The 25,901-nt window shown below is 40.3% G+C and overlaps 1 protein-coding gene across 9 annotated transcripts in view; it reads right to left on the bottom strand.

Annotated features, from left to right (window-relative positions):
- Positions 1-25,901, bottom strand: part of PPP1R12B (protein phosphatase 1 regulatory subunit 12B) — a 220,815-nt gene that overhangs the window by 118,145 nt on the left and 76,769 nt on the right. For 5 of the 9 annotated variants that reach the window (XM_004756303.3, XM_045081017.1, XM_004756302.3 and 2 more), the window contains exons 9-14: positions 20,330-20,442; positions 17,701-17,904; positions 16,340-16,422; positions 14,641-14,766; positions 12,050-12,229; positions 8,137-8,319 (exon numbers count right to left, since the gene is read on the bottom strand). In XM_004756303.3, the coding sequence (XP_004756360.1) occupies positions 8,137-8,319; positions 12,050-12,229; positions 14,641-14,766; positions 16,340-16,422; positions 17,701-17,904; positions 20,330-20,442 (889 nt within the window). Of the gene's footprint in view, positions 1-8,136; positions 8,320-12,049; positions 12,230-14,070; positions 14,112-14,640; positions 14,767-16,339; positions 16,423-17,700; positions 17,905-20,329; positions 20,443-25,901 lie in introns of those variants that run through there. The other 4 variants (XM_004756305.3, XM_004756306.3, XM_004756308.3 and 1 more) reach the window with 3 other exon arrangements.

Genomic DNA, 25,901 nt, shown 5'->3' with positions numbered 1-25,901 from the left:
TGCAGTCTTTTAGATAGGGAGAGAAAAATACTAATTTTAGAATCAAAGCTGAGAGTGGAGGAGCTGTGGAATCCCCTTTCTAGGGCGCCTTTTCCAATGGACAACTGCCTGTCTTTAGCCTGGAGACAGAGAGATGAGTCAAATGACTTTAAAAAACCATGACTCAGAGTTTAATTACTTGGTTTAAATTTCTAACATTCCAAAGACGATGCCAAATTAATTTGCTGACAGCTTCACATTAGCAGGAATAACTACCTAGCTTACATGGACCCCATGGGATTCAAGAAGGTCGGTAAGTGTGGTATATATGACTCAGCCAATACTGACCATATCCTGACCAAGCATGGTCGCATGCGGGCTATCTGGGAAAGGGAAACAATTTTAGTTTTAGTTTTTTTTTTTTTTTTTTAAGATTTTATTTATTTATTTGACACAGAGAGAGAGAGAGCATGCATAAGTGGGGAGGAGGAGCAGAGGGAGGAGAATCATGCTTCCCGCTGAGCAGGGAGCCCAATGCGGGCCTGGATCCCAGGACCCTGGGATCCTGACCTGAGTGGAAGGCAGATGCTTAACATACTGAGCTACCCAGGCGCCCCCAATTTTAGCTCACTATGGAGAAAAACTATTTTGGCTGTTTCTCTAAAAAAAGGAAACAGCATCAATAAAAAAGATGTAAAACTCAGCATTAAGTGGTAGTATGTTGTAATCTAGATCTCATTTCTTACCGAAGTTGCATACATTAAAAAAAGAAAGATGCAAAATTCAGGGGTTGGGTTGAGAGGCAAAAAAGCTAAAGGAGAAACAGCAAGAGGATCAAAGGCAGACACTATCAGACTCTAATATTAGCCAAGGGAACTGTTTACATTTTGTTGCTAAGGAAAACTTGGCGCTTTGGAAAATGAACCCAGCCACTACGCTATTGTGACAGCTGCCGCTTGGCTCTAATGCCCCTGTAGAGTTGTCTGCCAACTGCTTGCCACTCGCCCTTTCTGTCCCGCTGTCTGCCAGTCAAATCAACTCCTTTACAATCAGATGACCCTGTTGGTTTCTGAAATCCTCAGGGTCACTCCAAAGACCGGACGACAGTGATTAGGGTGCCATGGAGGTAGACTGCTGCATGCTGGGCTCCCCACTAAGATGGATGGGCCCTTGAATCAAAACCTTTATTCTGAAATCCAAAAGAAATGATTGGTGAGCTCAGTGACAAGGGAAAAAGAGGCCTGGGTGACAATCTCCACTGTGCCTCTGACTCAGGTGTGCTATTAAGCAAATCATTCCACCTCTTAGGGCCTCAGCAATTCCATTTGTAAAGAGAATACATTTAATCACTCTTGAGCTTTTCAGGAAAGAAAACCAAAGGAACTTTGCAAATCCAAGATCATGTGCTTCTTCAAAGTAATAAACTATTTCAAAAGGCCTGCACTGAGCTTATGTAGCAAAATCATAAATTATCTAAAATCCTACAAACCTTGAAACTTTTTTTTTTTAAAGATTTTATTTATTTATTTGACAGAGATCAGAAGTAGGCAGAGAGGCAGGCAGAAAGAGATGGGGGGGGGGGGGAGCAGGCTCCCTGATCAGAGAGCCTGATGCAGGCTCTGGGATCCCAGAACCCTGGGATCACGACCTTGAGCTGAAGGCAGAGGCTTTTTTTTTTTTTTTTAAAGATTTTATTTATTTATTTGACAGACAGAGATCACAAGTAGGCAGAGAGGCAGGCAGAGAGAGAGAGAGGAGGAAGCAGGCTCTCCACAGAGCAGAGAGCCCGATGCGGGGCTCGATCCCAGAATCCCGGGATCATGACCTGAGCCGAAGGCAGAGGCTTTAACCTTGAAACTCAACTCTTTTGTTAACTCTTCAGTGACTATGGCCATCTTCAGAGACTTACATCGTTAAGAAAGACTGTGGTTTCTAGAGTTAAAATTTTTTTTTCAAGCTCTCCTTCCTCTGCCCTGCTTGTAATGGTAATACTTTATCACTCTGGAACTTCGGAAAATACAGGGAAAAAAAGGAAAGAAAAGAAAAGAAAAAGCTACCCTTGGCCCCCTCTGAAAAATCTAATGTTAAGATTTCCATGTTTATTATTGTTTGGTATCATAATCCATTTCTTTTGTCTCTAGCTCTGTCCATTCAATCATGTATCCGTAGTTATGAACAGACGAGAGCACACAGTGTAAAGCTGAGACTCATCTTAAGCCAGTCGGTACGCACATACCCGTCTATACCCGTCTACCCCTTCTTAGGACTAAGCATTCTCAGAAAAGAAATGCCAGCCGTGCGGCTTTAATGGCAAGACCTACTCCTCAGTCCATGTGCTCTGATTACATTGCAAATGGAGATTCTTTCTGGAAGATGGCTTTTCCACTGGGTAGGTCTCCCTGTGGCCAGTTTTAAAGCCCCATTTATCCCAGTGTTCACTAATTGTTTCAAATTGGACCTGTGAATGTGAGCTTCAGGCCTCCATCATGGTTCTCAGCAGGAGTCCCAATGCTTCCACAAGGAGCTGATTACAGAGAAAGCTGCAGCTTCAAGAGAAGAATTAGCACCCAGCATGCTCTTTCAAAAGGAAAATTTAGCTGTTTTCAAAACATGTGATATTTTTTTTTCTTTCAGCTTATGTTTTTTTCTTTCAGCTTATGTTTGGCTTTAATTCTGTAAAGGCTTAAATGATATGTTTTATTTGATCAAGTCATTCCCTAGCTGAAAATACTTCAATGGTATTCCATAGCTTTGAAAACAGAAGTTCAAGTTTCTCAGCATAGCACAACAAAAATCTACATGGTTTGGTTCCTGCCTACCTCTCTAGCTCCACAATTTCCAAAGTATACCCAGTGGGATACCAGTCTTGGGTTTTTGTGGAAAAAAACAAAAACAAAAAACAAAAACGGAACTATTCGATGGACACAGAAATTTGGAAAATGCTGCAAATTCTAACCACCCCCACACTCCCCTTTCCTCACCCAACTCCCCCCACCCACCCCCGCCCCCTGAGAGGAAGGATTCTGAGGCGGCTTTGGAGTAATTCTGTTTAACTCTGTTTAGCCGTTCTTTCACAAAATCATTTGCCCACAGATTTTTTTTTTTTTTTAAATTTTGATTCATCTAAATCTACTTCACAAAGACACTTTCAGGAATACAACACTGGGCCTTGCCTGCTCCCTGCTTCAGGCATATTAAACTTGTTTGTTGAATTTCTTGTGTGCCCTCTAAAATACCAGCATCCTATTACTACTCAGAGTTCACTCCCAGCTGCCTTCAAAATTCAGCTCCACTCACCTCCTCTGGCATACCTTCTCTGTCACCCTACTCAGTCTGATTTAGTCTTCCTTCCTCTGTGCTCCCACAGCAATCTATACACATCCTTATCAGAGCACTTAACAACTGACTATATTATTTGATTTACTTGTTTGCCTTCCCACAATAGATAAATTTAAACACTCAAGGGCAGGAAAGACGTTTTTCTTTGACCTTGTATCTCTAATAACTGTGCCTGGCACATGGCACTCTGTCAATAAAGGATTGATAGTCGGCTTTACATATGTGGATTCCCATTTAAATAGGACTTTATATAGGAACAACACGTTTTCAAAACATTTTATGCTAGGCACCACTTCTGATTAATTTGCCATTTTTACAGATGCGTCTATCCTCAGTACAACTGTTTCACGTCTAGTTATTGTTACCAAATTAAGTAATAGTTTGAGGTTTCTGATTTGTATCCAAAAATTCTACTACATAGTGATCTGCATGTACTTCTTCTAAAAGTAGCTAAGTATCTAAGTATCTGCATCTGTTAACTTTTCCTCAGAGTGGTTCATTTCCTACGTGAGTCTGTCTTTGGCAGGCAACTGTTTTATAGAAATCCTTTGTACCCTGGGTTTTTGATGTGTTTCTTCACAGTGGTTTCAAATTGCTTGTGCCTATGGCCTCAGAGTTTCAAGAATGCAGACCTAGTTTCTATGGTAAATTCTCGGCTTAGGTCGGGGGTGCCTGGGTGGTGCACTGGGTTAAGCATCCAACCCTTGGTCTCAGCTCAGGTCATGATCTCAGGGTCCTGAGATCAAGTCCCACATCGGGCTCCCCACTCAGCATGGAGTCAGCCCGAGATTCTCTCTCCCTCCTTCTATCCCTCCCCACTGCACATGCTTGCGCTCTCTCTCTTAAATAAATAAATAAATACATAAACAAACAAATAAATAAATAAAATTCTTGGCTCGGGATTTCCACACATATATATATGGATAGTAAAAAATTTCCCACAGAAGACTTTTCTGTCCCTGCTCAGACCCTTGAATAGGCGCCATCCTTGACACTTCTTCAGGTCACAGGCAAAGTATCCTTTTCATGAACTGGGCAGCCTTTCGAGAGCTCCAGCTTTAGACGGGTTCTTACTTACAGCTCCTGACCTAGTCAGGTCCAAAGCCATACTTCGTACACCCACGCATGGGCATTAAAATCTGAGCCTCCAGACACTGACGTCTGTTCTAGAGGTCTTATACCAACCCTGGGCCACTCAAACCATTCTGGCTTTTGGATTCTCCTCATTTTTGTCACTTCACAGTTTCCTTTCACTTTTCTAAACTCAACTCTATTTTCCTATGTTTATAATGGGAAAGGGGTCCTTATAAATTCATCTACCATGTTGCTAAACGTTTTCCTAAATAAGTTTCGAGTCTATTCACTTTTTTTTTTAAGATTATTTATTTATTTATTTTACAGAGAGAGATCACAAGTAGGCAGAGAGGCAGGCAGAGAGAGAGGAGGAAGCAGGATCCCCGTTGAGCAGAGAGCCCAATGCGGGACTCGTTCCCAGGATCCTGAGATCATGACCTGAGCCGAAGGCAGTGGCTTAACCCACTGAGCCAAGTCCATTCACTTTTTTCGATCTCTTTTGCTACTACCTTTGGGCAAGCCGCTGCTCGCTCTCATGCACCTTTCTTTTGCAATGGTCCTCCCACATCTATTCCTTTCTATCCTTCCCATGTCCAATTCATATGGACTACTGTAACCAGAGTTTAAAAGCCAGAATTTAAAAAAATGTAAGTCAGGTCATGTTATATTTTTGCTTTTTGGATATTTTCTATAAGACTCAGCAATTCTGTGCCTACATATATAGCCAAGAGAAATAAAAACATAGGTCCACACAAAAACTCGTACACGAATGTTCACAGTAACATAATTCAAAATAGCCAAAAGGTGGAAAGAACCCAAATGTCCACCAACTTATGAATGGCAAAGAAAATGCAGTATATCCACATAATGGAATAGTGTTTGGCCATAAAAAAGAATAAAGCGCCGATACATGCTACTGCATGGATGAACCTTGAAAACATTATTCGAAGAGAAAGAAGTCAGTCACAAAGACCACATATTGATTCCATTTATATGAAATGTCCAGAATAGGCAATTCCATAGAAACAGCAAGTAGATCAGTGGTTGCTGAGGTCTAGGGAATGGGGAGATGGGGGTGGGAGCAAGAGGGCCAATAATGAAAGGTAGGTATGGGATTTCTTTTTAAGATGATGACAATGTCCTAAAATTGACTGTGGTAATCACTGCACATATCTGTGAATATACCCCAAATGACTGAACTGTACACCTTAAATTATATGGTATATAAATTACATCTTTATAAAGCTGTTTAATAAATGTTCCCAGTAGCTCATCATGGTTCTTAACATATATATCCACAATCTTTGTCCTTGGCTCTAAGACTTTGCATTATATAGCTCCTATTTGTTCCTCAAGCCTCGCCTTAGACTGCTCTTTCCCTAACTCTCTACCCCAAAGCCACAACATCTCTCAAATTCTCCAGAGGAGGGGCCTGAGTGGCTCAGTTGTTAAGCGTCTGCCTTTGGCTGAGGTCCTGATCCCACGGTCCTGGGATGGAGCCCTGCACTGGGCTCCCTGCTCAGCGGGAAGCCTGCTTCTCCCTCTCTTGCTCTCCCTGCTTGTGTTCTCTAGATCGTTGTGTCTCTCTCTGTCAAAAAAATAAAATCTTTTTTTTCCCCCCCAAATTCTCCAAAGGATCAAGCACCTTTCCACCTTAGTGGCTTTTCAACAGTCACATTTTTGGCAGGAATGTTCATCCCCTTCTCCCAGCTGTTATTTGCCCTTTACACTTGGAGTATCATCCTCTTGAGATAACCTTCTCCGATCCTACAGAAGAAAGGAAGTCTTCTGTAGGCAGATCTTTGGTCATAACAACTCATACTACTTCTTCACAGTATATATCACATTATTTAGTGTTTGTTTTTCTTCACTACCATATATGTTTGCCAAGAGCTGAGACTGTTTTTCTCATTCACTGCTGCATTACCGAGGTTCATCATAGTACTTTGCAATGGCCGATGCTCAATAAAATTTTGAACAGAATGAATGCTGGTGACTGAGTCCAACAGCTCTTTATGTAATATCTCCTTATTTATCTTGTGCCATTACCTTATTTGTCTAATAAAGATTATTTGCTATCTAATAAATAGCTATATCTCCTTATTATCTTGCACCATTCTAAAAATGCACTTACCTTGATACACCACATTCATTTAATTCAGTGATGTTTTGATATAATTCTTCTATTCTTATATTTGCTGCTTCTTGAGGAATTATGTCCTAGTGACAATATATGGTACACAGTATGTAACCAATAAATATTTGTGGCTTAAGTAAAACTTCTAAAACAAAATTACAATCTGTAGCAGGCACTATATTTTGTTTGTAGGTTATAAAAATCCCAGAAGACAGTAACTCTCTCTCTAGGTTTCTCTAAATAATGGTGCATACAATGAGTATTTAATAATGCAGTTTGATAAGAAGCCTGATTTAGCCATCCTTTCAGGGATCATGATCTTAATGATGAATTTAACTCATTTTACTTGCCTCAGCCCAGAAGCATTTTTTTAAAGGGAGTTTTTTTTCACCTAATATTCAGAAAAAAATTAATTTTGCATTTAGTTCCTAGATGAAACTAATAATACCTTAATTCCATCTGAGCTATTAAATATATAAACATTAAATATTCAAGACTGATTAATTAAAATTTCCTTAGCTGGAAACCAATGAAAAGATGACGCTCTATAATGTGTTAGCCCAGGAAACTGACTTCCTTCTATTTTTATATAAAGAAATGAAAAAAGAAAGGAAGGAATTAAAAGAAAGGAAAAGAAAGGAAGAAGAAAAACATTATTCTTCAACTCACTTAACATCTCTCTTCAACTTCTCAGAATTTTATTCTTCGAACTGTCTTTACAATAAACAAACATCTAAAAAGTTTAACTCGTTATTCTTACAGATGATAAGACTTCTTGATTTATTACACATATACACACACCCACAAACATAAAATCTTCTTCCTTTGGATATTCAAAAGAAAATGAAGCCAGACGGAAATTTAAATTTTGATAAGATTTCACTTCTTTTTCCAGTCTTAAAAAAGGGATAAGTATGGCTTCAGTTTTTAAGTAGATCTGAAACAGCCAAATGGAGGGCATTCTATTTTTTCCACTTTTTCAAGTGGAGGAAAATGTCCCATTTTTCTTGGTCACGTTTTCCAAGATCTCCTAATGCTATCAGAAAGTTCTTCTTAGCGTCTACCTTAAACCTCTCCTGTGCTACATATGACTGCTCTCTCCTAATTTTTCTTGGAAGAAATTGTACAGTAACCAGTCCCTACCGTTCCACCATATCATCATATACTATTGAGTTCTTTTTCTGGTATTTTTTTACGAATTAAAATGATATCCTAGCTTTATTTCTCGGAGTCTTTTTCATGATACTGCTTTTCTTTGCTGCCGAAAAAGTCTTCATCGACTCCTCAGAACAAAAGAAAAGATCCTTCTCCGTGCTTCAGGTTCTCCATCACAAAATGGGGGAAACATGCCTGACCCTGATTTCTTTTATAAGATAAGTGGAAAACAGACATGCCTATATTCGTAACAGAATAAGTATCTATGTTAAATAATCAGAAATAATTAAGAGCTCCATCAAAAGTCTCCCAGAGGCGAAATAGAAAACCCAAACTGTAATATAAAGATCTACTTTCACAAATATATTTGGGATTGGGGGAAAGACTTCACACCCACTCCTTTATCCTACCTCAAAGCAGAATCCCGCAAATGCAATCAGTACAGAACATACCTCCTCCTGTCCCGGGCTTCCACAGAGGAGTCTGTTCCAGGAGTGGGGAGCTGAGTGGCAGTTGTAACCCCATTGGCAGTGCTAGGTGGAGGGCGGTTAGTGATCACACAGAGCGGGGTGCTAGAAGAGACATTGTCTACTGTTTTCTCTGTTGTTGAGTCAGCCTGGGATTTGTAAGGAGTCCTGAAACCCAACACACAAAAACACAAGCAGAAAGAGAATGGTCAGGCATGCTACATAACAAAGCACTAGCAGCACACAGACAGAGGGTTTGAGATAAGTTTAACTAGAGACTCTTCTGGCTCAGATTTTATTTGCTGGTTGACTGGTTTTTTCAATTCTGAGCTCTTAAATCTTAGAACAGTATGATTATACATTTAATATGATATCCTCTGCCCAAAGAGTTCTATTTCATGAATTATTTTTTAAGATTAAAATTTTTTTAAAAAATTAGCTATGGCACAAGAAGATAGTAACATATGCAAGAGTGCTTTAAATGATTCCTGAGTACCATCTGGTCTCCACACACACGCACACACAGAGGCAGGGCCTCTCCACACACATGAAAACAACACTAAAGTCACTTACGATATTAATCTCCACCTGCCCCTTAATTCTTGACAGTTGGAGTCTGTGGTAGTCCTCAGCCTAGATTAGATGACCATCTTCTTGGATTCCAGATATATGTGATAAATACAACCTCAATATGTCTAGTTCTTTCTCACCTAGCTCAGCAACTGCTCTCTATTTAACCAAATGGCCTGACTGCCTGTATCCTTAAGTGTATACATGAGCCACCGAAACAAAAACTATTAAGATTCTATATGTAACCTTAACTGCAGACTTTCCAACAGCAAGCTGTATAATTAAACTCATTTACATGAAAACAAGATCTTTGTTTCTTAACAAAGAGTTGAGAGCAACCATTGGCTCTCCACCCAAAAAGCTATCATTTGTGATGTCACAGCTTGTTGCTGGGGTAACAGAGATCCAAAATTGATATTCACAGAGATGGGAAAAGCAATGAAAATAAAGAATGCTAAAAATCTGTTTTTTTTTTTCACCTACTCACAATTACCAGAAATGCTTATAAGTAGCTATAAGCTCATTTTCAAATAATTACATCATTAGAATAAGCTTGAAAGCAATAATCAGATTGTAAAAATCTAAACAGGGTACCTAGATGCAAATATAAAAATAGAACAGTTCTGAAGAGATATCTAAAAAACACAAGCCACTTCCCCAGAAGCAATTAATGACTCAGAAAAAAGGTGAAATTAAATTCCTCAGACTTACAAGATGTATAAGTCTATAGGACATACCAATATAATTACCCAGCAACAAAGCTATAAAGAATTACATTTATCAAAATCTTACCTGACATTCTTTTTAGGTTAGTAACATGTTTTGTTCTCTCTGTGATTTTTTTCTGCTGTAGAAATGCCAAGGATTTTATTTTACTGAATTACAGAATAGGACTTGAACTATTATTTGGATGTGTGATACGATTTTACAAGTAGAATATTAGAGCAGAGTAGGAAGGGACGCCTGGGTAGCTCAGCCAGTTAAGTGTCTGCCTTCAGCTCAGGTCATAACCTGGGATTGAGTCCCATTGTGGGCTCCTTGCTCAGTGGGAAGCCTACTTCTTTCTCTGCCTGCTGCTCCTCCTGTTTGCACACACCTTCTCTCTCTAATAAATAAATAAAATCTTTAAAAAAAAAAAAATGATTGCCAGAATAGGAAAAGCTCCAAAGCAGGCGTCAGAGGCTCTGGAACCACTGGTGTTACATTGCAGCCAAGTTAACCTCTCTAGTCTCTTCATCTGTAAAATGGGAATAATGATACCATAAAATCCAGGGCTCTTGTGATAATTAAATAAAATAATTTATGAAGAACACTTAGTATTGGCAAATACTTAGTATTGACAAAAACAAAACATAAGCTCAGTGGAAACAAAATAGTTAAACAGGATCTCTGACATGGAAAAATCTAGGTTCAAACTCTACCTCGATTCCTTACTAGATATGTGACCTTGAGCAGATGAATAGGTTTTGGGTCTCACTTTCCATGTCTATAAAATTAAAATGGTACTTCATATACTGGAGGCCTCTTTATAAACAATGTACGTGTGCCTGAGATAGCGAGTTGCCTGACCCATATTCATTTTCCTTTTCTTCCTAACAGAACCCAGACTTTATTGAGGCCAGCATTGTACATTTTCGGGCGCCTGGGTGGCTCAGTGGGTTAAGCCGCTGCCTTCGGCTCAGGTCATGATCTCAGGGTCCTGGGATCGAGTCCCGCATCGGGCTCTCTGCTCAGCGGGGAGTCTGCTTCCTCCTCTCTCTCTCTGCCTGCCTCTCTGCCTACTTGTGATCTCTGTCAAATAAATAAATAAAATCTTTAAAAAAAAAAAATTCACATTTCCCAAAGTCTTCCTGGCTGCTAGAGGTAGCCAGTGAGACATCAGTAGAAATTGGTGCTTTGGGGGAAACTTCCGTTCAGAGGCCTTCCCTCTTTGTGTATTTCTCCCTTTCTTCCTTCTTCCTGCCTAGAATGCAGTTATGACTCCTAGAGCTTCAACAGCTGTTTTGTGCCATGAGGCAACCCATGGAAATGGAAGCATGATTTAAGGACTGTGAAGCAGAAAGACATTAGGATCCAGGATTCTTTAATGACTTCAAAGCTATGGTGCCAGCCCTGGCTATTGCTGGACCTTCTTAAGTGAGAGAAAACAAGATAAACCTTTATCATATTTTAACCTTAATTATTTAGATTTACTGCTATATGGGAGTAAACCAATTGCTCATGAAATTTTTGTAATTACCTAAGCCAATGCTTGGCACATGATAGGGTTCAACAAATGGCAGCCATTACTATTTCTCCCTAGTCTTAGCTCTTAATACTTAAGCAAGTAAACTCTCTGTGTTTCAGTTTCTTTATCTATGATATAATATTTACTATGCCTGTGCAGATGAATTATTGTGAGGGTCTAATAAATTTCTACATAATTATATAGTATTATTAATAATAAATCCAACCCGAGGCTATCCCTCTGAGCCAACCAATGCTCACCAGTTATTTTAAGGAAAGAAATCTAATAAATGGACAAAAATCAATCAAGCACTACCATAAGCAAGTGTTCTTGCAGCAACAAGCAACACTATCATCATTATTTTTCATTTTCTTTGTGTCAGTTCTAGAAACAAACCCCCAAAAAGGGGTCCCTTTGCCATACCCCAAAGTAAAAAAGATCTCTGACCATACATACAGTCAAAAGCCATAGTCAAAACCACAGCTGAAGTTCTGTTGCACTTTCACAATGAAGCCTTGCCCATGCTACCCTGATGCTACCCCTTAGGCAGACTAGACACCATTGCCCCAGGAATATCACAAATCTAGACAAATTCAGACAAACACAAATCTCTTCCCTCCCACAGTGTTTCCAGCAAAATTCTCTCATTGACTAGGAATTTTTAGAAAGCTATAGGAAGCTTTTGGAACAAGAGTTAGCTTTTCTTCTGATTCGGGTTTGTATCTCATACTCTGAAAAAAAGAGTAAGTAGAAAAGATTCCTACTCACAATTACTGGAAAATTAATGTAAGTGAAGTATGGGGATATTTTTAATATGTGTTTTCCCATAATAGGATGACCCTTACACAGGAATCACACAACAGAAGTCATTTTAAGTTGATGCCTAAACACCAAGTACCAAGATATATATATACCCAATGAGCAACTGCTGAGTGGCTAATACAAGTCCAAACAAAACATCCTTGTTAAATCACGGACATTTTCACAAAGAATTCAAACTTGTATCCCCAGTGCCAAAGTCCCTTTGGTTCGAATTTCATATGTGCATCTAGAGGCATGAGTTTCGATGACTGTAACTCAAATGGCCCCAAGAAGCCTTACCTGCCATGGTGTACAGATGCAGTAGTGTTTGCACTGATTGGTGCAGGGCAAGAAGAGGCAGGTTGCCACTTGCTGCCCTGAGAGGTAGATGAACCAATGGTAATGGGTGAGGTAGCAGATGGATTGCGATTGGCTGAAATGTAGGGACTTGTGGGGTCACTACTTCTACCAAATGAAGCACTGCAAAACAGCACACAGTCACTTTCTTCAGGACATGCTGCTCACCCACCATTTCCCAGCACCACCTTCCCCCCCAAGACTGTGCATTTAAAAGGAATGTAGACCAAAGAGAGGGTACGGCAACTGGGAAGTGGAGTGAGTGATCAACTCCAGCTAGAGCTGTGTCACTGGCAGCAAGCAGGCATCTGTCAATCATCCAAAAGAGTGAAGGAACATGGAGGAGAGATGATATGCAATAAGAGAAAGCAGAAGAGTAGTATATAGGAACAGAAGAGGGGCTACGAAATATTAGCAAAGAGAATAATTTCATTAGAAAAAGTAATTTCCAACAAACCCCAAGGCAAAAAATCATGCAACCCCAAATGTCTACCTGATACAGAAGTAGCAGTGCAGAAGCTAAAGTAAGACCAAGAATTTGGAGAGGTTTTGGAGTAGCAATTTAAAATTAAAGAGTGGAGAAGAATAAAAAAGCTCTGTGGGGGGGAAAAAAAAGTCTCTGAGAATTGTGGTTACTTAGCCTAAAATGTGTCTTGGGAGGATTCAAGGTTTTAAGTCTAGAACATAATACTGCATGGGCAATAGAAGGTAACTTTCCTTTGTTTCAAATGAAGATAAGTAAGAACCATCTCAATTGAAGCAAAAAATTATTTGGATTAGAATTTTTTTTTTAAAAAGTCTTGACTATTATAGTAATGAGACACAAGCAGAGGTGACCAAGACAAACTATGAAGCCTTCTTTGGTAAAAATTCATTTTACTGGGACACAGGAAAGAAATTTCTGCCCAAGGACAAGAGATGAACTAGAAGAAAATGGAAAGTTTGTTGAGGACTGGTGGAGCCCAAGATGGTCACGTATCTTCTCACACTTTCTTTTTTAAATAGCAATAGCATACAATTCTTCCCTTTTGAAAAGATCATAAAATGAGATTTTGTATAATAAAAAAATGCTTTAAGGGTGACAGAGGTTTGGAAATCCAAAGCATGAAGCAAGTTGTGGATCTTTCAACTCATAATTAAGCATGCTTTCCACCCTAAACAGAAACAGTCCCTTTCTCCTCTGTTTACCATAATTATGCCAACTGTATCTATCTATCTATCCAGATGCTACTCCCTCAACCCATGTGTTAATGATCTGGATGGTGAAAAAGAACAACCCCACCACAATGTAACAACATACATGGAATTTAAATGTGGTTTTCTCTCTTTCCTAGATCTAGAATGTTACTTTCTTAGAAAAGTTTTCTTGGTCTTGGATACAACCATAAGAGGTAATGATGTATCTAGACAGACTAAGACCTTAGCCCTGAAGACAGGTAAGTAATAGCTTCATTGAGCCAAAAACACCGAGTTTGTATATATAATGAAGTGTTAGTGAGATCACTGAACTACCCACTACCCCTGTAGAACTGAAGACCATCCAAAGGCCACAGTGGCTGTTTGTTTTATAGCTCGCTAGTTCCCACGTTCTGACATTAACTAGTTGACAAGATTCCTTCAATCCAGTGGAAATAAGTTTTAAACCCAAACACATATTTTATGGCAAAAGGCTGTTTCTCGGGCAGCCAACCAATCATCCATAAAACCTAATGATGAAGCCCATGGCATGAAGAGGCAGCTGGAGGGGTTGAGTAAATCAAAGTGAAGAAAGAATTCACAGTGAGCAATGAGAGCCAGACTCTTCCACATCAGCAGCAAAGTTCAAATCAAAACACTACTTAAGTGTATCTTACAGCTTAATGGCTCTGGCAAAGGTGCTTTGCTTGCTGGCTGGTACATGGCAAAGAAAATAATGGCAGAAAAGAGAATATATAAATGAGAAAAGGGGAAGGAAACCCATGTACCTTCTCTGCACCAAACTTGCGAGTTTCACATCTTGATGGATCTGAGGGCCATTAAAGTCATAAAAAAAAACAACAACTCAAGTCCCTAAATTAACAGGCTTCAATATGAAACTTCTTTAATGCAATTCAAAACTGTCCCCATTACCCAACCCCCTCACCACCCTATAGGGTCCCTCCCTTCCTCCCCATAAAAATGTAACTTGAGATGAGAACTACTCAAGTTTTAGAAAAAGGAAAACTAGCTACTGGACAAAGGTGATTTAGATTCAGTCCTGCTCGGGGATTACTAGAAGTCACTTCCAGTTGAAGATTTTAATAGGACTGAGAAGGAAGAGTATAAATTCGGATCTGTCTGTGGTGAGAATTTGGAATTAGCTTACTTTACTTCAGTTAGAAAAATAAATGTTAATTTAAAATTAGTCAAGATGTTACTCCCAAGAAATCTAAAAGTAATTCATTTTTGATTCATTTTTGTGGTGCTAATTGGATATAAAATGGCATGCAATTATTACCCATACACCCATAACCAGAGTGAAGAAAAATCATCTCCCGCCGCGTGGAACCTGGTACCTTTTCAAGTAGGTTGATACATAGGTAGAAGGAGCAACTGTCTGTGGAGTTTCACTTCCCTTTGCTTCATCCCTCCACAGCTGCCGTGTGTACGAACCACTCCTCACTAGATTAACAGCTGATTCTCTGGAGAGGCACGGAAGAAAAATAAAACAAAGCACTGATTCCTGCCACCAGTTTTGTCCATGATACAATGCAAACTGGGAGGGTTGCCTGGGTGGCTCAGTTGGTTAAGTGTCTGCCTTTGGCTCAGGTCCTGGGTCAGAGACCCAGAGACCTTTGGCTCAGGTCTCAGGGTCCTGGGACTGAGCCCCACATCAGGCTCTCTGATCAGCGGGGAGTCTGCTTCCCCCTCTGCCCCGCCCCTACCCCCCCCCCGACTCACATTCTCTCTGTTGCAAGTAAATAATAAAAAATGAAACAAAACAAAACAAACAAACAAACAAAAACACTCCAAACGGGGAGAGAAGAGCCAGGGACAGGAACTATAATATGGCTAAAGAAATAGAAACACTTTTCGAGCGATGCTTAGTTTTATATGAACCTGTTTTCTATATACACAAAGGATGGGTCAAGTATTACACTGCCTGCTTTCTTTTATCAGCTTCAAAGCCAACTAACTTCAATAGGTACCAAATCCTTGTATCAAAGGTCTCCAATTCTTTGGTAATAAGAACTCACTTTTGTTTCTCCTTTAAAGGGCTTTACAAAATCAACAGATTGTTCCTAAGTAAGCAGAGAAGAGGATGATGGGGAAGATGAGGAAGTCTGTCACAAGGGAAAGAGGTAACTAAAGAGGAAAAGAGAAGAACATGCTGGAAGTTTACTTAGTGTTATAAATAAAAGCCATCCAGGAAAGGGCAGTTGTAGGATTTCTAATTCACAACTGTTCACTCAGGGCCTTTGCGACCAAAGCTGCAGCTCTCCATAACAGTCCTCAAACTTCAATGTGCATTAGAATGACCTAGAGAATTTTGTTAAAATGCAAGTTCTAATTCAGCAGGTCTGAGGTGGGGCCCGAGATTCTGCATTTCTAACATGCTTCCAGGTGATACCAGTGCTGCTGAGTGGGAAGACCACACCTTGAAAACGAAGGTTCTCGGGTGCCTGGGTGGCTTGGTCAGTTAAGCTGCTGCCTTTGGCTAAGGTCATGATCTCAGGGTCCTGGGATCGAGTCCTGCATCGGGTTCTGCTCAGCAGGAAGCCTATTTCCCTCTCTCTCTCACTGTCTGCCTCTCTGCCTACATGTGATCTCTGTCAAATAAATAAAATAAAATAAAAAAGAAGGAAAAGCAAGCTCTCATTCAGGCTCTGCCTGAGATGCAGCAGTATCTCAAAATCCTCACATTCATTTTCACTGATGAGGAAGACTTGAAATTTTATGTACATACACATTAGAAGTTAATCACTAATTAAACAACACTATCTTTTTATCTACTATGGAGTAGGTCGTGTGCTAGGTACTAGGGGTCCCTGAGAAACCAGACAGATACAGACCCTACCTTGGAAGGGTCTGGGAAGACTTCCTAAAGACAGTAACACCCAAGCTGAAGGGAAAGCATGAAGGGTGAAGAACTGGCAAAGCACAAGAGCTAGGGCTGGGGCTGGGAGGAGCTCTAAGCAGAAGGGATAAACAATCCATAATGGGCCAGGGGCACCTGCCCCTAGAGGACCATCTTCTGGCCTGTATTCGGATTACCTGTTCTCCTTTTCTTCAATGTCGCTTGTGCTGCTGAGCCTCCGGGGGGCTAGCGAACTAAAATAGCTTTTGTTTTCTCTCTCCTGTAAAATCAAAACAAGTGAAGCACAGAGAAGGTACAATACTGACACAGTGTAACGTTCTGGGTGAAAAAGCAGAAAGCGATACACCTATATCATCTTATTTCCTGATCCAATACCAATTTTGGTTTGACTGGTATTACAAAAGGTTACCTTCCAAAGGCTGATTCCTACATTTCCTCCATTAAAAACCAAAATGTAGGGAAATAATTCTCACGGGAAAAGCCAAGATGATCAAAAAAGGGAAAACAGCAGCACAAATGACACAAAGCAGCAGCTGCCAAGAGAGACGGAGCCTTTGAAAGCCACAAACAGAAAGCTCCACTCGAAAGTTCTTCATGAAATAAGCCTTATTTCTTCCCCAGCCCATCTTCCCTTTGAAATGCAGCTTCATGCTGCAGAGTTCATCCAACTAATAGGCTTTCTCTCCTTCAGGATCTCCAGAAATATAATCCTGAGCAAGGGCACTATGGTTACAGGGCAGACTTGACCCCGGAGAAGGGCATCAGGTGAGCTCTAGAAAACCTAGAACCAAAAGTTAAGAAATAACAATGCACTGATCTTGGATGATTACATGGATGAGGGGTTTGTGAAGTAAGCCTGATCATACATCTAGTCATGAAAAAAATGAGGCACTGAAACATGATTTTCCTAAGTGCTAATTTGCCTGAGCTTCATTAGGATCAAAAGTCCAGGGTGCCTGGGTGGCTCAGTGGGTTAAGCCTCTGCCTTTGGCTCAGGTCATGATCTCAGGGTCCTGGAATCGAGTCCCACATTGGGCTCTCTGCTCAGTAGAGAGCCTGCTTCCCCCCCTCTCTCTGCCTGCCTCTCTGCCTGCTTGTGATTTCTCTCTCTGTGTGTCAAATAAATAAATAAAATCTAAAAAAAAAAAAAAAAAAAAAAAAAAGTCCAGCTAAGGAACTTTGCTTCCAAACACTGAAAGAATAAATTACTGGTATTGGTTCAAGGGAAACTTAGGCCATACCCAAATCTTCCTGTTTCTGATTTAATTAATTAATTAATTAATTTGCCCTAGGTAAGGAGGGTAAGGAAGAACAAACATAAACTATGCCAAAAGGTAAAGGGTTTTTCTTTTTTGGCCAAGTAGTAATAGCAAGCAAATCACTAACTGATTAAACTACTGATGTGCCATCTCCCTTTAAAGACTTTGTACTCCCAAAATCAAACCAGGGACTAGAACACACTTTCCTTTGCTCTGAGACTGAATTTCCACAGAAGGGAACTGCCTAGGAACTCCCCCACACCCTGCCTAAATTGCACCTTATCTTTGCTGTCCAGCAGGGCAGAAATCCGAGGGCTTGATGACGACCGGTGGATGGAGGAGCCTCGGTCCCTCAGAGCCTCCCTAGAATTGGCCACCTCACTCAGCATGTTGTGGCTGCCAGTTTTTCTGAGTCCCAGTCTCCACGAAGAAGGAGATTCATCTCTGGGCTCTTCCGGCTTGTTAAAAAGGCTGGAGGAGAACTACAAGGGAAGAAGCAAAGAAAAGAAAAGGAGGAATAAAAAAAGGTCCTGATGATTCTTTTCAGCCTATTTGCCTTTTCCCACACTTAACTAAGTTCAGCGAGGCAGTATCGGGCAGTACAAGAACAAACACATGGCAGGCTTTCTGCCAATGTTCCCTTCCTCACCTGGCAGATGCTAGTAACTGCTCAAGGCTCCCTTTCTCCCTGAGCCAGAAATAGCCTCAGATTCTTAACACAGTGCTCCTACTGACAGAGTTGCTCTCTGAGAAATTAAACACTGTTTGCTCTCTTAGCAATGAGTACTGACCTAGAACACCAGGAGATCCACGTTCTAGTAAAAACATCTTCTCTTGCTTGACTGTGTAACTGAAAATGGGACATTTTACTTCCCTAGGTCTCAACATGCTCACCTGTAAAATGGTGATAATAAGCTTAATTCCTCCTTATAACATGTGAAGACTAGAAAACACAGATGAGGCAATGTATAAATATGTTTTAAGGTACTGTGGTAAGGCTGTGGTAAGCCAATTTAAGTTAACAGTAATAAAAATACTAAAACTTGGGGCGCCTGGGTGGCTCAGTGGGTTAAGCCTCTGCCTTCAGCTCAGGTCATGGTCTCAGGATCCTGGGGCTCTCTGCTCAGCGGGGAGCCTGCTTCTCCCTGTCTTTCTCTGCCTACTTGTGATCTCTTTCTTTCAAAAAAAAAAAAAAATCTAAAACTCACTCCACTCAAATTCTAATTGCTTATTTCAAGAAAATAGTTTATTTGATCTTGGGTAGCAGTTCCAAGTGTTTCAGATCTCACCAAGCAGCAAAATTAAAAAAGAAGAAAAATGGCAGAAGTCACAGAATTGCCATCTGTCTAGATTTTGCCAGGACAACATCTTTCAAACACTTGCTTATCATTTCCATCACTATCATTTCATTAAAAAAAGAAGAACATTTTAACCTCAGAAAAGAGAGCTTTCTGAAAAGCTTACATTGTCTTCATCTCATTTTGCCATAAACCACAGAAAACATCATAGACTAGTGTTAGGCCCAAACACTGGTCTGAAGTAGCTGCTCTTTCGAACGGCAGTCAATGATCCATGCCTGGGACCTGGGGGACCTCTGCAAGATGGCTTTGGTCTTTCTCCAGGTTATCAGGCCACCTTTACTGCCTGGTGGAGTGAAAAATGCAATAGAGACACTAAATCACTCATCTCCAGCTCACACTTAGACTTTCTCTTTTACTTAGTCCCTGAATGGATATATTTATGTACTCCCTCCAGCTCTTTCTAATCCACCCCGATTCTGGGAGTCACGCACACACTCTCTCTCTTTAAAAAAAAAAAAAACAAGAAATAAAATAAATTAAAAGAAAGCAAGAAGTCTAGTCATACTTAGAAGCAGTGGGAATATGTGAGGTAGAGCTATATGCCTGGGTAAGGAGGGAGGTCTGGGCTCTGTCGGAGACATCGCTACAGATTCAAAGCGATGCTCATGGGAATAAACAAGCAGCCAGGCCTTTGCTTCCCCGTCTCCACAATGATACCATAGTCCTGTCTTTTCCATTCATGAGGCACTAAGATCGGTGTAAGTTAGTGTCTACAAAACCATAGGGTTTTGGACAACTTCCTTCCCAAGAACTCAGATCAATTCTTAATCTCAAAACTAACTGTATCCTTTGCAGAGCAAGGTCATTATTCAACTCCATCTCACTGCCTAGAAGCCTATAGCTTCTTAGAGGTCTGGGCTGAATTGCAGGAGGAGGTGTCTCTGGTATTTTGAAAAGTTCTTTCTACCTCTGCTCTCTACACATTATGATGAGTACTGACAAGACTTTATTTATGAAAGTAAAATTTTAAACAAGAAGTAAAAAAAGGACGTAAGTCATTGAATCAATTAATACTGAATGCTAGCTATCCTCCTAACCCAGTCTGAACTTTACATATACTTACCTTACTTAGCCTTAGATATGAAGAAAATAAGCAATGGACAAAATTCTTTGGTCCCAGGTCACTATATCCTATGTTATTTAAACACACTGTAGCCAAATTTGGTGCTGGATTTGTAGCTTTTGTGGGCAATGTTATAATGCAATGGTTGCACACCCCCCCAAATCCATACTTTGAAGCTCTGCCCAATATGACTATAATATTTGGAGACAAGGTAGCCATCTGCACACTAGGAAGAGAGACCTCACTAGGAACTGACTCAGTTAGCTCTGTGATCTTGGACATCCCAGTCTCCAGAATTGTGAGAAATACATTTGTATTGTTTAAAGCCATCTGGTTGGTGGTATTTTGTTACGGCAGACTAAGCAGACAAGGATAGGCAAGATGTATCTATATTATATTAAGAGTGCATCTTTAAGGCCTTTCAAACTGTATGTAACCATAGTAGGAGAAATATAATATTCAAATAAGTTCCAAAATACTCACTCTCCTAGCTGAAGAGGCAGAGAAGGTATTCTGAGCTGGTGGTGGTATCTGTTCCGTGATAATACTCTTGCTTTCAGAGTTGGAATGGTTGACAATGGCTTCTGGCTTTTTATCTATTATTTAAGACAAAGAGAAGCAACAAGGGCAAATATAAAAACCTTATCTGTGCATTTATGTATGTACTTTTCTGCTAACAGAAAAGGTTTACCCATTATCAAAACAGAGTATTAGGGCCATGTAATGCTTGGATTCAAACTAAAATGAAATCTCTAGCAACTGTTGCCAAAAGGAAATAAACTCCATGGTAAAATTTCTTTCTCGATAGGCTCTTGTTCCCAGATATATAGCTGAAAACTTCCTCCACATTATGTACCATATATAAAATTCATCAGTAAGTACATAGTAAGAATCTACTCTGTTTTGGGAGATTGGGCAGGAAAAACCAGATAGATCTTGCTTTCTAGGTAATTATAATCAAGACATGAGATAAGATGCATAATGATAATAGTAACAACAGAAGATCGTATCTAAGTCAGGTGCTAAATTGGCTGAGTTGGATCGATGGGGCTTTATGAATCTAGAGTAAATCCTCTGAGGCAGGAAATGACAAGGAAAGATGCCATAGAAAAACTGGAAGACAAATACCAACTGGCAGGAGAAAGAAAGGGTATGAGTAATGATTCAGAAATCAAAATACACACATCTGTTGGTCAGTAAATTTAAGTCTAAGTGGGCCTAATTTAAGCAGGCCGAACTAAAGTAATGAATATTCTTGGGACTACAATAGGAAATAAAGGTAGAAAGGGTTACAAAGGGTATTGCAAGTTAAGCTACAGAACTGTAGTAGGCGAACCCTCTTAATAAATAATGGTAGTCCATTTTATAGGGCCATCAAGTGGAAACTCCAATTGTCTCGTTCACTGCTACATCAGCGCCTACACCTAATAGGTATGGTGGGGCCTTCTGATCCATGTACTCTGGAAATAGGGCCCCAGAGTAATCCACCTATGAATTACGTGACAATTTTAAGCCACGTTCTAGCTGTGGACATTGGGCAAATTACTTAACATATATGAACCTCTCTTTTCTCACTGGTTAATCAGGGATTTAATTCTTACCTATGAATTGCTATAAAGTCTAGAGATAATGTTTTTAAATTGCATTGTTCAATGTCTGGCCATAATAAGTCCCTAGTAAACAGTTATTTATTATTAATGTTATCATTTCTTGTGGTTATTATGAATATTTAAGACATTCTTTAAATATTATCTGAATATCTCTCTCCCTAAGAAGCATACCTTACTACTCAAATGTGACAGATCATTACAGTAAGAACCCTCAATGAATCTATACCCCTGTGTAGTGGCCTCTCAGATTGACTCTGGGCTTATCAATGTGACTTTCTTTTCTTTTTTTTCCTAAAGATTTTATTTATTTATTTATTTATTTATTTGACAAATAGGGACCACAAGTAGGCAGAGAGGCAGGCAGAGAGAGAGGGGGAAGCAGGATCCCCGCTGAGCAGAAAGCCCAATTCAGGGCTCGATCCGAGGACCCTGGGATCATGACCCAAGCCAAAGGCAGAGGCTTTAACCCACTGAGCCACCTAGGCGCCCCTCAATGTGACCTTCTATGGCCACTGGGACATTAGCAAATGTGACACAAGCAGAGGCTTGGAAAGTGCTTGTGCATTGAACATTGCCCTCTCTTCTCTGGAATCCAACTGCTGTGGGAAGAAGCAGGGGCTAGTCTGCTTGATGAACATGGCCCACTTGCTTCATTTTAACCAACCACCAGAGAGGTGAGTAAGGCCATCTGGGACCAGCCAGCCCCAACTAACTTACCAACTGACCACCAACACAGGTGTAAGCCAGTATTACCACATGGAGAGAAAAGCCATCCCAGGGAAGTCTCTCCCAAATTGCCAACCCACAGAATTGGGTATATATAAATAGTTTTTTTAAGCACCACTATATTTAGGAATGGCTTGTTATTTAGCAATAGATAACTAATATACCAAGTGTTTAAATTGAATAAGTAAAAGAAAGGGGAAAATAGAAATCCAGATCAAACCACTTACATTCACCTCAAGAGAGAATTAGTATTCTTTACAACTACATTTACATGGAAGACACATGAAAACTGTCATTTTATGAGACTATATCTGTGGATCTTTTTAAAAAATTTTTTAAATTTTAAATTAACATATAATGTATTATTAGCCCCAGGGGTACAGGTCTGTGAATCACCAGGTTTACACTTCACAGAACTCACCATAGCACATACCCTCCCCAAAGTCCATAACCCCACCACCCTCTCCCTACCCCCGTCCCCCTGGCAACCCTCTGTTTTGTGAGATTAAGAGTCTCTTATGGTTTGTCTTCCTCCCGATCCCATCTTGTTTCATTAATTCTTTTCCTACTCTGTGGATCTTTAAAAACAGGATAAATGAATTCAATAAATACTTGTTTAGGGTCACCTGCGTGGCTCAGTTGGTTAAGCGACTGCCTTTAGCTCAGGTCATGACCCTGGGGTCCTGGGATTGAGGCCCACATCGGGCATTCCCTGCTCTGTGGGGAGCCTGCTTCTCCCTCTCCCTCTGCCTGCTCCTCCCCCTGCCTGTGCTCTCTCTCTGTCAAATAAATAAATAAAACCTTTAAAAAAAATGAAATACTTGTTTAGTACATATATAATGTGTTGGGCATTTGGAAACATTTCGCTATAATCCAGTTCCCCATATTCTTCCAATATACACTTATGTATAATGTATATTTATTGTGCACCTACCACTTAGAAGACCCAGTGCCAGGCATTATGGAAGACAGAAAGATAAACAAAACACACAACACATTTCAGTGCTTCTGAAACTTGCTGGTAAGGGAAGAAGAGAGGAGATGAGAAACAAACAGAAATAACACTACTATTAGGTAGGGTAAGTAATATGAAAGAAGTTCAAACAGATAGCTACTAGTCAGAGAAGGGGGAAAAAACTTGTTTCTGTGATGAAAACAAGTTTCATAAAAGAAACTTCTTTTCATAAGAGAAGCGATTTGAGCTGGGCTTTGAAATATGAGGAAAACTTCAACTGGCAGAAATGACCAGGGAAGCTTGTTGGAACCATTTGGCTTCTGCCTCCATCAGGCCACAGAAACTGCTGAGATTACCAGACTCCCTAAATGCTGTCTATTTCCTGACCTCTCCCTTCCCACTCTTACCCTGGGTTTTCTTGCATTCTTTTTTAAGCTTTTATTTAATTATTTGAGAGAGAGGGAGAGAGCATGCACAAGCAGGGGGAACAGAATGCAAAGGGAGAGGGAGACAGAGGGAGAGGGAGAGGGAGAAGCAGGTTCCCCCGTGACCAAGGAGCCTGACATGAGGCTCGATCCCAGGACCCCGGGATCATGACCTGAACTGAAGGCAGCTGTCTAACTGAATGAGTCACATAGGCATCCCCTTACCCTGGCTTTCCTGATGCAGAAACACATATCCTGGTTATCAACCTCTCTGACCATATCTTCTTTGCTTCCTAAACACAGCATGCCCCATGACTCTTTCTTGTACATCTTTTCTCTACAATCTCTCCCTTGGGAATCTCCTCCTTTCCCATACCTTTAGCTTCTACCTTTTAGTTAGATAATTTCCACATTTCACTCTGCCCCTGCTACTCTAAGGAGTCCCAGATCAAAGTCAGGATCTCAGGCACACGACTTGGCAACTATGAGACCCAATTTTCCTCACCCCTTACAGGGTCAATTTCCCACTCTAAAACGTGGTGATAATACCTCCCTCAGAGTGTGGCTGTAAGTACACTGCAGAGTAAAAAGCACTACCCAAATGTTGTTATAATCCCTCAAACTAAATATAATCTCTCTTACTAGTGAATACCATTGACAACATTTATATCTCTCATGTGACATGTATTTTATTCATGTACATGCCTTCCTATTCCCCTGTATGTCCTAGATGTATCCAACAAAAAGCATTTATTTAATGAACATGAATGCTTGTCCTGTGTCAGGCGTCATGCAGAGACTTAGGTGTAAATGATAAACCTGGAGTTCCAGCAAGAATGATGAGTGCTACAACAGAGGTAAGTATGAAGTGCTAGAGGGATACAAACAGGGGAGCAATTATCATGGGGTGGGAGAACAGTGAAGCAATCCACTCCTTTTCAGTTTTTTATATAGAAAAACCTAAAGAAGGGCTCTTCATTCCAGTAAATCCTATAGCTTGTAACAGAAATCAGTCAATAAACATTTGATAGAAAGGAATTCTAAGGTGCAAATAAATGTTCAGGGGTAGGAAAACTAAGGGCATGTTTGGGGAAATCAAGAAATCCAGCTTGGCTAGTAAATGACACTGCCTATAGATAGTACTGGAAAGCTCAGCTAGAGATAGATTATGAAAGATCTTGAAGGTCAGGCTACAGGACTTGGGATTTACTCTATAAGCAAAGATGGAAGTAGCGAAAGAGGTCGTAGATGGTTTCTGGACAGGGGTGTAATATAATCAAAGGGAGCTGAGGGTGTTTTACTCCAACCACAATGTGGAGATGGGCTGCAGGGACCAGAGACCTGAAGCATGGGAACATATTGCAAAGCAATTCCAGTAGTTCAGGGAGCTCCCTCCCATTCTTCAAATACCTTGGTAGCTAACAAAGTGATCTAGCATAGAGCAAGACCAGATAGTAATTAATTCCTGAAGCTTAAGACATGTAAGTCCTCAATAAATAATAAAAACATTAAAAAGATGAACATTTACAAATGTTGATAGGTACTAGACTAGCATCTCCAGAGCAAGTTGTGCTTGCTTAATAATAGAAATTCAAGGCTCCATGAGTAAAAAGTCATCTCCTATGCTACAAACTTAGTTGGTATCTATCTTCTCTATACAATCAGTGATCTTTCATTTCCTTTGATGACATGCAGTGAGCTAATACTATACTAATATAAAACAGTGAGTGCAGGACACATGTACTATAAAACTTCAGTTATCGTTGGGCTGCCTGGGTGGCTCAGTGGGTTAAGCTTCTGCCTTTGGCTCGGGTCATGATCTCGGGGGCCTGGGATCAAGCCCTGCATCGGGCTCTCTGCTCAGCAGGGAGCCTGCTTCCCCACTCCCCCACCTGCCTCTCTGCCTACTAGTGATCTCTGTCTGTCAAATAAATAAATAAAATCTTTAAAAACAAAACAAAACCAAACCTTAGTTATCGTTAACTTCCAGTTATCCATGAGAGCTATTCTGTTGCCACTGAACCTCTATTCAGTAAAACCTAGTATCTCTTTTCTCAGTGTTTGCCTATGTATCAAAACCAGTGGGTACTTCTGCAACTTGTGGATCTAACCATGTTCAGCACCTCACTCTCACTGTTGGGCTTCCATATGATAACCTTAAGAAATGCCATATGAAGCATATACAATATCAATAAGAGTCATAAAGGTAAATATGATTTTGTTTCTTCTTCAATCCCCAACTCAGGAATTGAAGGAGCCTCACATAATCAGAAGGAAAATGAAAAGATCTTGGGATTTTGTTTAGGGAATCAGAGGAACCTGAAAACTAAATGTAAATT

The sequence above is a fragment of the Mustela putorius genome, unplaced genomic scaffold (assembly GCF_011764305.1).
Source record: "Mustela putorius furo isolate JIRA1106 unplaced genomic scaffold, ASM1176430v1.1 tig00000508_pilon_pilon_pilon, whole genome shotgun sequence".
In the NCBI taxonomy this organism is placed as follows: domain Eukaryota; kingdom Metazoa; phylum Chordata; class Mammalia; order Carnivora; family Mustelidae; genus Mustela; species Mustela putorius.
The sequence above is the reverse complement of the archived record's forward strand: the minus strand, read 5'-3'. Positions and strand labels throughout refer to the sequence as shown.